The 17,091-nt window shown below is 34.5% G+C and overlaps 2 protein-coding genes across 5 annotated transcripts; one reads left to right on the top strand and one right to left on the bottom strand.

The window, feature by feature from the left end:
• The first annotated feature begins 3,729 nt into the window (after positions 1-3,729).
• On the top strand, positions 3,730-9,694 carry LOC109012314 (phosphatidylinositol 4-phosphate 5-kinase 6-like). The gene is made up of 8 exons (XM_018993880.2): positions 3,730-5,232; positions 6,158-6,325; positions 6,711-6,876; positions 7,280-7,396; positions 7,480-7,673; positions 8,241-8,368; positions 8,464-8,542; positions 8,933-9,694. Exons 1-8 carry the CDS (start codon positions 4,187-4,189, stop codon positions 9,207-9,209), a joined length of 2,175 nt encoding a protein of 724 aa, XP_018849425.1. The 5' UTR covers positions 3,730-4,186; the 3' UTR covers positions 9,210-9,694.
• A 3,188-nt stretch (positions 9,695-12,882) lies between these two features.
• LOC109012318 (protein LATERAL ROOT PRIMORDIUM 1) lies at positions 12,883-15,840 on the bottom strand. 4 transcript variants are annotated; one of them, XM_018993886.2, is made up of 3 exons: positions 14,821-15,840; positions 14,261-14,566; positions 12,883-13,554 (listed from the first exon to the last, which is right to left on the bottom strand). In XM_018993886.2, the coding sequence occupies exons 1-2, from the start codon at positions 15,455-15,457 to the stop codon at positions 14,274-14,276; spliced, it is 930 nt and encodes a 309-aa protein (XP_018849431.1). In that variant the 5' UTR covers positions 15,458-15,840; the 3' UTR covers positions 12,883-13,554; positions 14,261-14,273. The 4 variants fall into 4 exon arrangements, with proteins under 4 accessions (XP_018849431.1, XP_018849432.1, XP_018849430.1 ...); XM_018993887.2 differs by having other exon boundaries at positions 12,883-13,159; XM_018993885.2 differs by having other exon boundaries at positions 12,883-13,126; positions 14,821-15,839.
• Positions 15,841-17,091: the final 1,251 nt, after the last annotated feature.

The raw sequence follows: 17,091 nt of genomic DNA, 5'->3' as shown, positions 1-17,091 counted from the left end.
GAATGCAGCAACCTCAATAGGAGACCATCCTATAACATGGTGGGCAAGTGTGTGATCTTATAATCAACATTTGTCTACATTTATGTTGACAATTCGGAACCCCCATGTCTCCCCCACAGCCATTGGTAGCCATCTCCATAAATAGGAAATGACTCAGTCGACCTAGCCTAGCTACTTACAACCAGCTAGCACATTTTCAAGAATTCATGCATTTAGTTTAGGGGTCCCCTTCAAACCATATAACCTGAGGGTTTTAGGGTTGACACGCTGTTTCTACTACAACCTCAATTTAAGAAGGAATATTTCATTGCATGTATAAGCTCAATATATAGCCTTTTCAGTTTAATGCAGCGTTTCTTTTAATAACATGAACGACATTATGATCTTAAACTCTTTTGCTTTCCATTTCTCGACCCAAAATTTCAAATGGGACAAGATGAATTGAGATAAAAACTTAAATTTAAATAAAATATTATTAGAATATATTTCTTAATATTATTTTTATTTTGAGATTTGAAAAAGTTGAATTGTTTATTTTATTTTATATAAGAATTTAGAAAAATTATAATAATTAGATGAGATCATGAGATGAGAATGATTGTGAAAACATATATGTTAACAAATAGTTTAGTTATTTAAATAAATATATATGTTAATGCGCTCCTTATGTGTGAATTAGATTTCTACTTAATAGCTAGGTTGAATATGTAAATATTTTAATTAAATGAGACAAAATGTATAATATGAAGTCAGGATTTTAATTCACGCACTTTATTTAATACTATTTTAAATCATCACTTATTCTAAAATATTAAACAGATAAAAAGATATATATAGATTTAATTTAATTAGTTAAACTATATATATTCAAGCATGCACAAATTAATCAAGTAAATTAGCCTGTTAAATTTAATTATGGTAACGCAAAGCACAAAGCACAAGAAATAGGTTTTTCTTTCTTGAGCAAATAATTAATTAATATAAAGGAAGAAAGCTGGGCTAGCATCTTAATTAATTAATTAGGTGAAATATCAAAAGCAAATTAACCCATAATTACAAATCATGGCATCATTAATTGCTGACTGGAAGAGCCAACTAATTATAAGGAAGATCAGTAGTACATTACAATATTGATATTGCATGTTTGCTGAAATCCACTCCACATGATTATCTAAAAGAGAAGTAGTACTAAACCCAACATGATTAGAACTCTAATGCTGATTAAACAAACAACGACGACTGCTTCGAAATATGAAACGATGAGAGTATGTATCATTTGGCTACTAATTAATTATTAAGACGTACCACTGATTGTGTGCCACCTAGCTTTACATTGCTGTACGTACGTGTTAACTGAAGATATCTTATATATATATCATTAATCACTTTCAACTTTGGGAGGATGGATGGCCTTTAGCTTTAGCTATATATAAATCCTCAACTTAAAAGTCAAATCATTATATAATGTAATTTATACCATGCACGATCACTTTCTCTTGTTGGATGAATAATATATCTACCATATTTAATTTGAGCAAAAATATATGCAGACCCGTTTGCGATTTTCTTTTTCTGCAACATTTTTCTAAATAGTGAGAGCTGATCAACACAGTATTTCTACTAAGAGAGTCTTTTCATGATACCATGTAGATTGGCTTCAAAGATTTTTTTTTTCTTAATTTTGAAAAATTACTATTTATCTCAAAAGTTTAAACCGATGAGAATATGTTTGCGTAGATTTTATTATTTGTATTATATTCTTAACACCCTCCCTCAATGAGTAATCCAAATACGTGAAATATTATTTAATTAAATAGATAAAGTGTAGAGTAATTTAATACTATTTTTATTCTAATATCATGTAAAATTATTATTATTTGTTTTAAAAGATTAAACTAATAAAAATATGTAGATATTATTATTTGTATTATATTGGTAATATATTTTATTATCCTTTTATGCTAAGAAGTCTCTAAAGAGAAAAGAAAGTGCACATACGATCGATGTTGACTTAGCTTGAGGCAAAACTGAAAAAACAAAAGTACAAGACAACAAAATGTAGAATGGAGAGAATATTTACTTAGAAGAGAGATATATATATATATATATATATATATATATATTTACTCTATTATAATAATTGATTATCTAATTATAAATAGTAATTTTTTTTATTTTTTCTTTAAGTCCTTTTTTATCAAAAGATCTTTAAAATTTTTGATCAATTGACGTGCAGTTCTATTGTAGAATTCAATGAATGATCATATTTTATCAAAAAGTCTTTAATATTAAATTAATAATATTTTATTATTATAAAGAGAGTAAATAGATAATTCAATATAGATGCAGATTAATATTCATACTTTGTTGAAGTTTAAATTTTTTTTTTTAATTTTAATTTTTTATCTTTCTTTAATCTTGTATTTTTTTTAAATAAATAAGTTACTAATTTATTTATTTTTTTATTTATTTAAATCATTATGTCAGGTACACCTTAATCTATAAGATCGTTCTCTAGCGTGTATATATATATATATATATCGATATTAAGATAGTGTTTTTTTTTATTAGCCATCATAATCATGGCTTAATCATGAGTTACCAAGAGACAGGTACTCATGCCTGCTTTGGATCCAACCAACGAAAAGCTTTTGTGGGACTGTTGGTATTTAGGATGGATTGGGGGTTTGACCTTGTCTAAAAAAATACTAGGCTGCACGATAGTGGACCATTATGAGACGATTTTTACGGTTAAAGTTTACAAGCCCTCTATATTTAAGAAACATCCCCTCTAAGATTGATTAATTTTCACTTCTGCCCTTTCGTTTTTAGCTTTTTGCCATCTAGTATCTACCACCCTACCATAATTATCTTACGAATAATATTATATATAGTTATAAAATGCGTAAATATCATGCAGTTATTTAAAAAAATAATAGAATCTACTATTAAAAAAAATAATATTTTTTTTATATAGATCTCATATTTATTCATTTTTTTTAAAATGATTATACGACGTTTGCATACTCACGACTGCAACTATAATTTCTTTTACTTTATTTCTTCAAAAGAATTCACATAACCCTAAAACTCTAGCATAATTTTCAAGCTTCCAGAATTCCTTTATGTGCTTTAGAAAATTAGGATCAACAGTCTAAAGTCTTAGAAAGTCTTACAGAATTTAACACTTTAATCTAAAGGCTAATTGGAAGTGCCAAACTACAAATTCTTTAAAGGAAATTGGAGCTATGTGTAATTGAATCCAAATGCAAGGACATCAATGCTAAACCAGCATTGGAAAACAAAAAGGAAAAAAAGATGATGCTACACCAGAAGATTCTTACATAGAATTCTCAACGAAAGGGAATTTTTTTTTTTTTTTAACTTTTTATCAAAAAATAAAAAATTCATTTAAAAACACTTCTTTAATATTATGAAAAAAAAAAAGAAATTCGATAGAAGATCTAACGTGGATATAGTATTTTCCAAAAAAGAAAAACATGGACGTTTGGTCTATATGTGACACTAAAAATGGAAAACACATCACAGCGCTACAACCATTTCTCTCCTCCTCCCTCCAACTGTTTGGTCTGATAGTAGTTCAAGGAGCCATATCCGGAATCAAAGAGAAATGTGTTGAATCTCTTGTTCAAACCCAAACCAAAGAAAGAAACAGAAAAAGACAAAAAGAGAGAACAAAGAAGAAAAAAAAGAAAAGAAGAAAAAAACAAAAATATACGCAGCAATAAAGAAAGAAAAAGGCCGTCATTGGCACGAACCACTTTTTTTTGCTTTTGTCATCAATCTAACACCTCCAACTTTTTTTTGTGTTTTGACAAAATCCGAAACAGCCATTTCACTACACCAACCCAGAAACACCAAGAGAACATAAAAGCCCGCATCAAACAAAATTCCTATTTTTGTTATTGTCTCTGTCATTTTCTCAGTTCCCTCCATTCTGCACCCTCCTGGGTTTGTCTAAGAAATGTCCTTTCTGCTTCTGAAGATAACAAATTGAGATAGAGAGAGAGTTTCATGATTTGGGTGTCGATGGATGAACCTGAAGAGACAAGAAAACTGAAGTGGAGAGAGGCTGAGGTATGAGCGAGCAGCAAGAACGTTGGCATTGCGAAGGCCTCGTAAGCAAAAGTACGCAAATCACAAGCTAGCCAAGAAAAGAACAACCATGTCCGTGGCACATGCCGATGACGACGAGCCTAGTCCAGGCCAAGTCTACCACGCCGAGAAAGTCCTTGTCAATGGCGACTTCTACACTGGACAGTGGGTGGATAACGTTCCACATGGCCACGGCAAATACCTTTGGACAGATGGTTGCATGTACGTCGGCGAATGGCACAGAGGGAAGACAACGGGCAAGGGCAAGTTCAGCTGGCCCTCTGGGGCCACCTATGAGGGTGAGTTCAAGAAAGGATACATGGATGGGAGAGGGACTTACACGGGTTCGTCTGGGGATACATTCAGAGGTTATTGGGTGATGAACTTAAAGCATGGGCAAGGGACTAAGAGCTTTGTCAATGGAGATTATTACGAGGGCGAATGGAGGCGTGGACTGCAGGATGGGCAAGGCAAGTATCAGTGGAAGAATGGGAACCATTATATTGGACAGTGGAGGATTGGATTAATGAATGGGAATGGGACAATGATTTGGAGCAATGGGAATAGGTTTGATGGGTTTTGGGAAGATGGGTTGCCAAAAGGTAACGGGACTTTTAGGTGGTCGGATGGGAGTTTTTATGTGGGGATGTGGAGTAAGGATGGTAAAAACCAGAATGGTACTTATTATCCATCAGGGAATTCTGATGGGGATTTGGATTGGGATCCACAAGAGGTTTTTGAAGTAGATTTGAATGAGTGTAAAATTTGTCCTGGGGAGAAAGTGTTGATTTTTCCTTCTCAGAAGATGTTAAATTGGCCCGGGATTGAGGGGGAGTTCTTGCAGAAGCAGCCGATTTATAAGAAAGGGTATGACGGAAGTGTGAAGCCTAAGAGGATGTCGATGGATGGGAGGGTGAATAATTATAACTGGGAGGATGATGGGGATGCTGATTTCAATGGAGTTGAGGGATTGGGGAATCTTCAGCTTGAGGAGTCGGTTAAGAAAGGGAATGGACCGCAGCTGTTGAGACCAAAGACAGAGAAGAGGCAGGGGGTGACCATATCGAAAGGGCATAAGAACTATGAGCTGATGCTCAATCTGCAGTTAGGGATAAGGTATTAATGATTTGTTGGTTCTTTACTCCTTTTTGCTTTCCTTTAGTTTTCCCTCACGTAGTTTGTTTTGGTTCGGGCTTTTTTTTTCGGCCTTAGCATGAATTTTAGTTTCTTCTCACTTTTTTTTAAAAAAAAAAAATCCTGACTATGTTTCTGAACATAGAAGTTTCAAACATAATGGATTGAGGAAATGAAGCCAGGATTTTCTCATTGTTTATCGCAATGAAACACAAAGCATTTACGAGCTCCTTATTCAGAGATCAAATTTCTTTATCTGGTTCAGAACTGAATGCATGAAATATGTTTTAACTTTTTAAATCTTTTGAACGTTCCACACCAATCATTTTTCTGTTGCAGAGGTTTATAATATGGCTTTCAGTCATTTGAACTATTCCACTGATCTTATATGTTGATTCCTGTCTTTAGTTTTCTCTATTTTAGCTTACAAAAGTCTTCCACTCTGGCTTGGTGCAAATATTTTGCAGTATGCTGTAAGCCTGTAATGCATGCCAATTTTCTGAAGAAATGCTCTGAAATTTCTTGCGCTAAATAGGAAACTTGAAGAGTGCTAGGACGGAAGTGCAGGGCAACAATGATAAAATATAAAACGGGTTTTTATTAAACCCTTTGAATTATCTGGCTCATGTACATGTCTGTGAGATTAACCAGGCATAATAGGAAAAAAGAGGCTAAAGTATTTGTTATACTTTTTTTTTTTTGTGATTTATGGGTTACTGTGAAAGGATTATAAGATCTGAGAATAGTTTTTATTTGAAAAATCATTTCACATTAGACATTTTTTAAGATTTCTAGTGTATGAAAACTGACATATTGCCGACTTTTTCTCTTAGAAGTAAATTGCTTAATCTTTATCCAGAATAATGACCTCCATTGCACGTAACTGATTCGTTGTGCCATAGCACAGACATTCTGTTGCAAGGCCTGCTCCAAAGACAACCCTTGATTTGAAGGCTTCGGCTTTTGATCCCAAGGAAAAAGTATGGACCAAATTTCCTCCAGAAGGATCCAAGCACACCCCCCCTCACCAGTCGGCTGACTTCAAATGGAAGGACTACTGCCCAGTAGTTTTCAGGTCAGGCCTAGAAAGATTTACTTCCTGGTCGATAGTTTTCTTTGGGAAATGGATATTGGATTTTTTTCTTTAGTCTTCTCTGGTATAGCTTCATCAAGGTTGTGTTGCCACGAGAGAGTGGACTCTCAGATATGTTTTGTATTAGTTCTGCAAATATAAGATGTACATGGAACACAAAAAGCTTGATATTTACTTACATAATATTCTTTGATACCCCCACAGAACAATCAAAATTTTTGCTCAAGTCGTTTATTCGAAAGCAGACTAAGTTACCATGACTAATTGCTTCATTCATAACATCCTAAACATTATGATACCCCCATACCTGTTTTAGGTTGGACTTGAAACATTCAGGGCTGATAGTTCGTCATATTTTAACTTTCAGGACTCTCAGGAACTTGTTCAAGGTGGATCCAGCAGATTACATGATATCAATATGTGGGAATGATGCCCTTCGGGAGCTATCATCCCCTGGAAAAAGCGGAAGCTTTTTTTACCTGACCAACGATGACCGATACATGATAAAAACCATGAAGAAGGCAGAAGTAAAAGTGAGTTCCTTTTCTGCTGCCTGCACCCGAATTTGAGATAAACATTGAGCTTCAAATGATGTTACATGCCTGCACAACTTTTAATTTCTAAAAACTTTCATTCTATATCTGAGCTTTTTATTACATATCCGGAATTTGCCCTTTACAGTTGAATAATTCTCAAATTATCGAGTTTTGCTAATTATTAAAAATTATTTTTAGCTTCGGGGTAATTTTGGAATGACATCAACTTCTTTTCCTTCTGACCATGAATTGGTAGATACCACTTGAATTTATATTTCACACTTTCATGTTATTGCTGAATGATGCTGCTGCCAATAGCCATTTTACATGATATTTTCCCTATTACTACTTATTCTGGATATTCTCCTGACGAAATCATGACTTGCCAACTTGGTTGCAGGTGCTTCTACGGATGCTCCCAGCCTACTACAAGCATGTCCGGGCCTTTGAGAACACTCTAGTCACCAAGTTCTATGGTCTTCATTGTGTCAAACTGACTGGGGCCTCACAGAAGAAGGTAATCTCAAGCTGTACAGAACCTCCCATTTGATATGAAAAAGAATAGGAAAATCCTGGCGTGCTAACTTTCATGCATTTCAGGTACGATTTGTCATAATGGGGAATCTATTCTGTGCTGAATATGCAATTCACAAGCGGTTTGACTTGAAAGGTTCTTCCCATGGTCGCACAACTGAGAAACCGGAGGCAGAAATCGATCCAACAATAACCCTTAAGGACCTTGATCTCAATTATATATTCAGGTTGCAGAAAGCTTGTTTCCCGGAGTTTTGCAGGTCAATTTCTATTATTATTTCCTTCCTTTTTCTCTCATTCTTCTTCTTTTCCCTAGTATTAGAGAATGGTAATGTTTGAGATGGGGGATTGGGGGTGGAGTCAAAGTGTTAGTTCCTACTACAATACGATGTATATTTAATTGAAAATTTAAATTTGGTTTGTTTAGGATTATAATCGTGACTACTATCAGCATTTTTGTGCTCATAGCTCTTAAGTGAATGAAGGAAATCTAGTAAAATTATTCATTGATGCTTATGATGGGAATAATTCCCCATATTTGAAGAAAAGCCCATGTCATCTTATGGAAATAATGGCTACATGATACCACTCTTATGAACTCTGTTCATTGTTGTACGTATTCACTTAACTCCCTTAACTATTCTTTCGAAGAAATGCCTCGTGTTAACAATCTTATATACCCTCATAATAGAACACTCTGAAAGTGGCACTTCTGCTCCATACTTTCTGTTTCTGTGATTCTAAATCGAGAGTTTTTTTAGAAGTTTTTGAAAGTGTTGTATGGTTTACATTCTATTTTCTGTAAGTTGAAGTCTACCTTCATGCAGGCAAGTGGACAGGGACTGCGAATTTCTTGAACAGGAGAGGATTATGGACTACAGTCTATTGGTTGGTCTTCACTTCCAAGAAACTTCGCATGGGGATTCACTCACACCTAGGAGCCGTACCATTGAAGGTTGCCCTCATACTGATTATGTCTTATGTGGAATTCATCTCTGTTTTCATAGTTTTGACATGGATTCTTACTGAAAAGATGAACTTGTCTTGCAGGAAATGGAGACCCTCAAAATGATGGAGCCTCTTGCCTTTTTAGTGCAGAAGTGGACCAGCTTCGTTGTGATCCTACCTGGTACATCAACTTTATGATCATTTTGCCAAGATTTCAAATACTAGTCACTGATTTAAAGCTTGTGTTGATTTCACAAGTAGTTTTCCTGTCAAAATATTTTCGAATAATGAGACTTTTACTTCTTGTTCCACCATGACATGCATTTTTCTTCCCAATCAAAATTAATTATCGAGTTATCATCTCCTATTGAGAATGTTCTTAAAAACAAATCCTGAATGCTTACATTGCTGATGGCTGCCCAACTGGATCACAATACGATCTTTATTGATTTATTATAATTTTGGTTGTTTCATGATACTGTATTAGACTCATTTAAATCTTTTACCATGGTTCGTGAGCCCCTTGCATTTATCATTTTGTTTTTATTGTATGCTGCACTTGTGCATCCAGTAAATTAGGTATAAATATGCCAGCATGGGCTGAACGGATAGAGAGAAGAAGCGACTGTGAAACTCAGCTGGTTGGAGAACCAACAGGAGACTTATATGATGTTATCCTTTTCTTTGGTATAATCGACATTCTACAAGACTATGATATTAGTAAAAAGCTAGAGCACGCATACAAATCATTCCAATATGACCCCACTTCAATCTCTGCTGTGGATCCAAGGCAATACTCAAAACGCTTTCGGGATTTCATCTTCAGAGTTTTTGTAGAAGACACTTGATCGAAGGTATAGGTTGATTACATATTTCCTACTTTCAGCAGGTGGCCATCCATGTATAGTGGGTCTTCAGAGGAAATGACTTCAATTAACAGCAAAATGTTATTATGTTGGCCATTGACATGATCATTGGAGGGTGTTTTGTGGCTGCCAGGGTCAGACATACATGGTCTGTAATTCATTCCCCGAGCCATCATCTTTAATTTATAGTTACAGAAGTATCATATGTTCTAGCGAAGGTATATATTAAAGTTGGAACCAGAGCTCTTTAGCCTCTTTCCATTGTAAATGATTTAGCAGAAAGGTAAATCTATACTGGAATTGATTCTTTTTGTATCCAAGTTTCCCAGAAGGTGAGGAGTATCGAATAAAATGTATAGGAGCGATTCTTTCTTTTTCTCGGCAAATGTAGAGGAGTTCAAAATAGTCAAATTTATGTACAAATATTTAGGTGGACCATCTTCTAGAAAGTGAGTCCTGAATCTCACCCAAAGTTGGACAACTATATATTTTTTTGCTATTTTTGTTTTTCTTCTTTCTTTCTTTTTTATTTTTTTTCCTCCTTAAAATGGTGGTGTCTGTCACATGAATTTCCAAAAATAAAGGATGCTTGAAAGTCTCAATATACAGATGCGTGTGTAAAAGCCTGATGGAGAAGGAGTGGGAGCGCAATAAGTCTGGACAACAGGGAAGAACCATTGACCAAGCGTATATTCTTTTCTGTCTATTCATGTTTAGATTTTATGAGAAACCAAGCATATGGGTTGTCCTTTTATTGAAGGAAAGAATAATATTGTTGGTGATACTGATAGCTCGAAAGGGTGACTATAAAACGTTTTCTTTTTCATTGACTTGTATTTAAAAAAAAAAAAAAAACATTCTCTTTGTGTCATCTCATTGCAGGCTTTTTGGTCAAATGGACCGTTTTGCATTATTTTTTTGAAATATGATTCTTTAATTAATTCAAATTCAAATCGGGTAAACTTATCTTTCAAAATTTGTACGCTAAGTTATTTTTACGTATTTTTTACACATTCTATTAATATGATTGATTATATTATTTTTTTAATATAAAATATTTATTTTAACCAATTATATTAATAGAGTACATAAAAAATACATAAAAATGACTATATATACTATAATTTTAGATATAAGCATGATAATAGGATGGAAACGTTCAAAAATACTATGAGATAATGGGGCAGCACTATTGAAAGAGTGTAAACTATTCTCTTCATTTGTTTATATATTTTAAAATAAAACATATCCAGTTTTTTTATAAATATAGTATTAGTTCTGGTTGCTCATTAGGACTGATTACATACGAGGTAGAAATTATTTTTTCATACTTGATTTTGTCATCTTCAGTGTCATATGAGTTTATATGTCACGTTTAGAGGGACTCTTTTTTTTTAAAGAAAATGACGGTACCCCATATTTATTGATAGCTTTCACTTGTGGCGGAAGAAAATCGTAGTTACATCAAGACACTTGGAGGATACATCACAAGAACCTAGGCATCAAACTAACTAAAATATCCTGATAACAGAGTTTTAATAACATTACAATATTCCAAAACGATATATATAAAAATAACCCTAAAGAAAACCAATAAACCTGCACACAAAAGACATGCAAAGAAAGGATTAAAGAAACAATTAAAACGGAAGCTCCTCACGTTTAGAGTTACTTTTATTTTTGTATTAACTTATGAAAATACTTAAAATATACATGTGTAACTAGAAAATAATAAGATATAAGATGAATAATAAATATAATCCTATGTATCTATCATGCCCAGAAAATAATAAGAGTAATTCACAGCAAATTTTTGGATAGATAGATGCAGCCATGTCGATCTGAAGGGCTAGTGGCCACTGGGCCTTTAACATAATGGTAGGTCCACCCGTCCCAAATGAAATCTCCCAATCCCCATCTTCCCAGCTGTTATAAAAAAAATCAAACAATAAAGCTTTCTTAAATTCCTAAATAAAATTTAATTAAAAAATTTAATTTTTTTAAATCTTACAATAAAAATAATATTTTAATAATATCTTTTTATAACTTTCATCCCAACTCACTATTCAAACCTCTCTTAAAGTTACGATTAGATAGTGAAATGATTTCAAATATTATGTAAATAGTAGTAAAAAAATAATGATAAAATATTAAATAGGAGTGAATAATAATAAAAAATAGATAAAAAAAATAATAAATAATAGTAGAGTACTCTCTATTACCCAAAGTAACCCTAAGATCAGCGTGAATGGAATAATTATTAAATATTTTCAAAATATACCTGTCTTATTATAAAATGTCACGTCAATTAAAATTAATATTTATATAAGTAATATATTAATTATATTATATATTGTAATAGAATGTGTGAATAACTCATTCTTCGTATTTCTAGACTACTTAATAATTTTAAGTACAGACGAGGGCAGGTGTTCAAAATTAGTAGATCAAAAAGCACAAATCAAGCCTTCCCCCCGCAAGGGACCGCAGATCCAAACCGACCCAACACGTTGGCTTCCGATACTTGCCTTGAGTCTCATCCATGGGCTTGGAAATGAGGAGTGAAACGGCCTATTTTGTTGTATAAATTTTATTTTTATAGAAGATGGGTCTTGTTCCAAACTAAGGCACGGTTGCTTTTGATGAAAGATGAGCAAGTTAAAGAACAAGATACAGTCAGTGAAAAGAAAAGAGTTGTTTTTGTAAACCTTTGGATTAAGCCATATCAAAAGTTGGGGGACAAAAATGGTTTTACTGTATAGATTTTCCAACAATGGTTTTCTAACTGCAACATGCGATTGCCCAAAATCTGTGACGCTGATTTGGTCTGTCATAAAAGAAATGGAAGGAATGTCCAGAACTAGGTTGCAGGTCAGGACTCTCATCATCACTTGACCAAATACAACTAACTATTCTATACCCCAGTGTTATTGAGGGTCCAGAATGTCATAAATTAGCGTCCAACCACCAAAGAGCATGTGTTATGAACAAAGGACGCGATCAATGTTTTGTTTTGGTTGGTTGATTAGGTTTTTGATACCCGGGTTTTGTTTTTATGCTTATTTGTATCATCCAGGTGTTTAGCTGTAACCACGATTTTCTTCCACCATAAATGAAAGCTATCAATATAATTGAGATACTGTTCCTTTAAAAAAAAAAAAAAAACCACCAAAGAGCATGCTGGAAGCAAATAGACCCAGCAGCATTTTGGGGTCTAGAATGTCATATATTGAATGCATAGGGTTGGTATGTTAATTTTGTGGTGAGTTATTGAGGAAACTGAGAGAAAAAAGTAATCAATGTATCCAACATCCATTACAGCATTTATGCTGCTGTTGTTCTTCTAGTGGGTGGCCTAGTCCCTTCCATGAAGGAAAGCAGACCATTTGAATCTTCAATTGTGCAGTTTTATTACCCTATAAGATCTAAGTTACGCAGCCATACTTTTAGACTAAAGTCTCCCTCCAGGTTTTAACAGTATTTGTGGTAAATAACTCTTGCCTGTAATCTATACACTAGTTTGGAATATGTTCATCAGCTCACGTCTTCCGAATACCTTCTGGAATATCCTTTTCCATTTTTTTTTTTCAAATGAATTTCGAGAAGCAAGTCATTTAAAGATTCACAAGTTTAAATTAGCTGCAAAGAAACGGAATTTCAAAGTGAATCAAAGCATTTGGGACAAGTTTTTTCATTCCAAAACTATACAGGAATCTCCATGAAACCCCAACATAACATGCTGCTTTCTTACATAAGAGCTGAAGGAAAGGCTCCTAAATGCTAAATGCTTTCTCTATTTGCATTCATATATTTATGCAGAAGACAATTTACATTAACCAATTCTGATGCTCAACTTGTGCAGAACCAAGAACCTGTAACTGGTGGATTTCATTCATCACCTGCCATATGACAAACGGTTTCTAGTTGGTGTCCTGCAAAGTCTCATTACTTTGTTTTAACAACTAAGGAATGTAGTAGGAGAGAAAATATTTTGCAAAATGAATAGATTTTCAATCAGCAACAAGTCAGTAATGACTTCCCGAGACTGATATGATATTTCTGAAGCGAATGACTGCTCTATTACCACAAAACCAACAATTAAAGATTGCTGGGAAATCCACTCTCAACCCACTTCAGGGTGCACCATAAGCAAGTTGGATACAATTGCAACATCAATTCAAAAGTTTTGTTGACAATCAAGCTTCATTGTGTAGCTAATTAGGAATTGTTTTGGTCCGAGATTGGCTGAGCGTTTCAGAACCAGTATGAGCAAATTCATGGCAAAAGATCCCACTAACAATTGCAGAATTCTTAACCACACTACTTACTGCAGAAAACATACACATAAGCACAATATCATGGCACTAGAAGATTGTATCTAATTCAAACAATGGTGTGCCCTTACACAAAGGGAAAATACAGGGATTAAATGAGTATAACCTTGGCTAAGTTTTAGAATGAATGAAAGTATGAGATTGGAGTAATGATATGCACAAACATCTTGTTAAGAAAATCTTGACCAAGTTTTACAAGTCCAGTGAAAACATGAGATTCAAAACAAAAATGCGCAAACAGATGGTTAGAACCTCGAATAATGACTCGAGGCCCCCACTAAATATTTCAACACCTAGTACATACCTAGGTGCACTAAGGTAACGCCTTATAGCATTTCTGTAGTGGATGTAGACAAAAGGTATGTGCAGTGTCTTTTCCTTTTCTCCATTGATGTATAATGACATAGCAATAGCGACCCACCCATTCTCAAATTAATTAATGCTCGATTAAAAGTCTAAACTCGTTAAAAAAGAAATCTAGTAACAAATTGGAAGCAGTGTAGCGACTAGCTAGTACGGGAAGCTCAAGTTTGGGAGAAGAAAGTTAAACATCTTAGGAAGCAGGGCATTCAAATGCCAGAGGTTAGTAAGGAGAACACTTCCGTTTGATGCATCTTTATTTCAAGCTAGATTAATCATTTTGCTCTGCCAATGACCATAAGAGAAAATTTTAAGCTATTGAGTGTTTTAAGGCCATACCATTGAGCAATCTTCAGCTGCCAGAGCCTGGATGGGCATTTGATGGAGCCACAATTGGAGAAGAGGACTCCCTATTCCTTCCACCCCGACTACTACTTTCCAAATGCATTTGTGAAACAGAAGGGAACGAGTTTTTATCATCAACCCCATGATCATAGAGAAACCCTTTGAACACATGACCACTGATGCTCACTGTAGCCTGGTAGACAATCTCGGCTTCACCACTACTCACGGCTGTGACTCTGTGACACCTGAATACCGCCGGTGCGCGGACTTGGCGCGGTAAGGAGTGTTTAAAACTTGCATCTGTTATTCCAAAGAAAAAAAAACACCCAAATCCGTCAAGTGCCTCAATTCCAAGAATCAGCCTCTTGGAACGTGGATTATCTAAAGAGAATGAGAACCAAAATCTACAATCCAATAAAATTGTCATTTTGTCTAAAGCTTGGCTCTTTAGTTGAATAAACCATATCAGTTAATGTTATCATAAGACTTCTATGGTGGAGTCGTCGTCACAAAAGTTTGTTACAACGAAAGAAAGAGTGGGAGATGGAGAAGACCTTGGTGGCTAGAGCTAATGCCAGTACTCCGAGGAGTGGTAGCATTAGATGTTGAAGCATGAGACGTAGCATTAACATTAGGAGGTGACACCTCAATTCTTGGCCTTTTAACCCCAGAGGAAGACCCGGAAGAAGCATCACCATCACCGCCCACCACCGACATCCTCCGATCCCGCCGTCGAGCTGCCGGAACCCACGTGCTCCTCACGTGTGTAGCACAATCATTACCACGGCTCTTACAGCAAGTCCTGCACCTCCTATAAGTACAATCCTTCTTAGCCTTGTTCCCACAATCCCTGCAAACCCTCATACCACTCCCACTACTCTCAAACATCTGCTCAGAAGCATCATTTTCGACGTCAAGCCCACCTTTGTTTGAGGAACTCAGTTCTTGGCCTTTCTTTAGGGTCCAACAGTTGCGGTTATTAGAGTTGCCACAGTCTTGGACGCCATTGTTTGAGGGTGTGATGCATGGAGTGGCAGTTAAAAGCGGGAAAATGCCGAGACCTACACCAAGGGCGGCTGAGGAAGGTAGAGGAAGGTTAGGGTGATGTTCAGCAGAAATGGGTTGGTTTTGTTGGTGCATGGAAGAGGTCGGAGCAATGAGAACAAGGTCTCGGATGCCCAACATGCCCATATGGTCAGCAAGAAAAAGTGGTGGCGGTGGATATTTGATTAGTGCTTATGGTCGGCAGATATGGCCTTGGTGAATGGTACTGATTTAAGTGAATAATGCAAAATTTTTGTATTTATCCAAAGCTATGGAAGATCTATTTAATTTACAAGGTAAATCAGAAAGTGATCTGAGATGATAATAATCTTTCGGACTACGAGAGGTTTCAGCAACTGAAGTACTACTACTTATGCAGAGAGAGAGAGAGAGAGAGAGAGATGGTGAGGCTTCTCCAACTGCTACAAGTTCTAGTACCGATCGATCCGCTGAAGATCCAGCCTTTTCAACCTGTGTAACTATGATTACTAACTAAAAAAAAGAAAAAAAGAAAACAACAGTAGGTATAAATACTTTTAGCAAGTATTTAGTCAGAATAAAAATATACGTCAGTGGATTGAAAAGGTTAAAAGCACAGTCTCACGTTTACAAAGGAAGGGGAAGGGAATGAGTCTTGTATTGAAACAGTTTTTTGGGAAAGGAGTTTCCCAGCTCAGCTGCATTTTTCTATGTACGAAAAAAGTTTATAAAATGTTATTTGATCTCAAATTCAATACAATTTGAGAAAAAAAGAAAATTCTTAATCTATAAAAAAAAATTATAAATAAATGTGACTTAATGTAATACAAGAGATTATAAAACACATTTTAATATAAAATAAATTGGACATTTCATATTAAAAATCTAATCTTTATGTGCAAGGGCTTTAGAACCATAGTTGGTGGGATAGACTGTTTATAATTTAAATGTATGAGTAATAGGGGAGGGGAGAACATAGTTAGGTGGAAATCACTATGGTTTTGTTTTAAATTTTTTTTTTTTCTCAACTAAGGTTTTTTTTTTTTTTGGTTGGACGATATATGGCCTGGCTAGTCTAATCATAGGTCAAGAACAGACCCCTACATAGCCGAGGCTCCATTGCCCAATAGCTGGCCTACCATCCCCTTTCACTGGATAAAGTTAAACCTCTCTTTGGCCTACCTGATTGATGTTGATGTGCCATAATTTACTTACCCCCCTCCGCTCTTTTTGTTATTCCTCCTATTAATTTTTTTGAACTCGAGCAATATTTTAATCATAAAATAATTTTATAAATTAATATAATTAAATATAATTTATAAATTTATAAATTTATTTTTATTATAAAATAAATTTAACAAATTATATTAAATAATATCTATTTATATAATTTTTTTATGATTGTAATACTCTTCTAATAACTTCTTCCAACAAATTAACATTACATGCATAGATATATATAAGCTCAATTACATTGCTTGATTAATTCCCACACTTTACTATTATTTTGACCTCATCTTCTAACTTAATGTTTATTGACCACAACTTGCAATATTGCCTTAAGGCACAAGGACATGATAATGTATGTCATGGATCAGAGAAATATTTTCAAGTTGCTGCTTGAAGTGCCTTCCCACGATTCAGGTTGTGTTTGGATGTTGAAGTGAGTTGAGTTGAGATGATAAAATATTGTTAGAATATTATTTTTTAATATTATTATTATTTTAAGATTTGAAAAAATTGAATTATTTATTATATTTTGTATTGAGATTTAAAAAAATTATAATAATAAATTGAAATAA

This window comes from Juglans regia, chromosome 14 (genome assembly GCF_001411555.2).
Source record: "Juglans regia cultivar Chandler chromosome 14, Walnut 2.0, whole genome shotgun sequence".
Lineage (NCBI taxonomy): Eukaryota > Viridiplantae > Streptophyta > Magnoliopsida > Fagales > Juglandaceae > Juglans > Juglans regia.
Note: the sequence above shows the minus strand (reverse complement) of the source record. Positions and strands in the feature narration are given on the sequence as shown.

Excerpts from the sequence above, each read along its gene's own strand:
- LOC109012314 (XM_018993880.2), top strand. The coding sequence starts at position 4,187 with ATGTCCGTGGCACATGCCGATGACGACGAGCCTAGTCCAGGCCAAGTC. Across the intron at positions 6,326-6,710 it reads TACTGCCCAGTAGTTTTCAG|GACTCTCAGGAACTTGTTCA; the intron begins GTCAGGCCTAGA and ends TTTAACTTTCAG. Across the intron at positions 8,543-8,932 it reads CTTCGTTGTGATCCTACCTG|TAAATTAGGTATAAATATGC; the intron begins GTACATCAACTT and ends TTGTGCATCCAG.
- LOC109012318 (XM_018993886.2), bottom strand. The coding sequence starts at position 15,457 with ATGGGCATGTTGGGCATCCGAGACCTTGTTCTCATTGCTCCGACCTCT. Across the intron at positions 14,567-14,820 it reads CATTAGCTCTAGCCACCAAG|ATGCAAGTTTTAAACACTCC; the intron begins GTCTTCTCCATC and ends TTGGAATAACAG.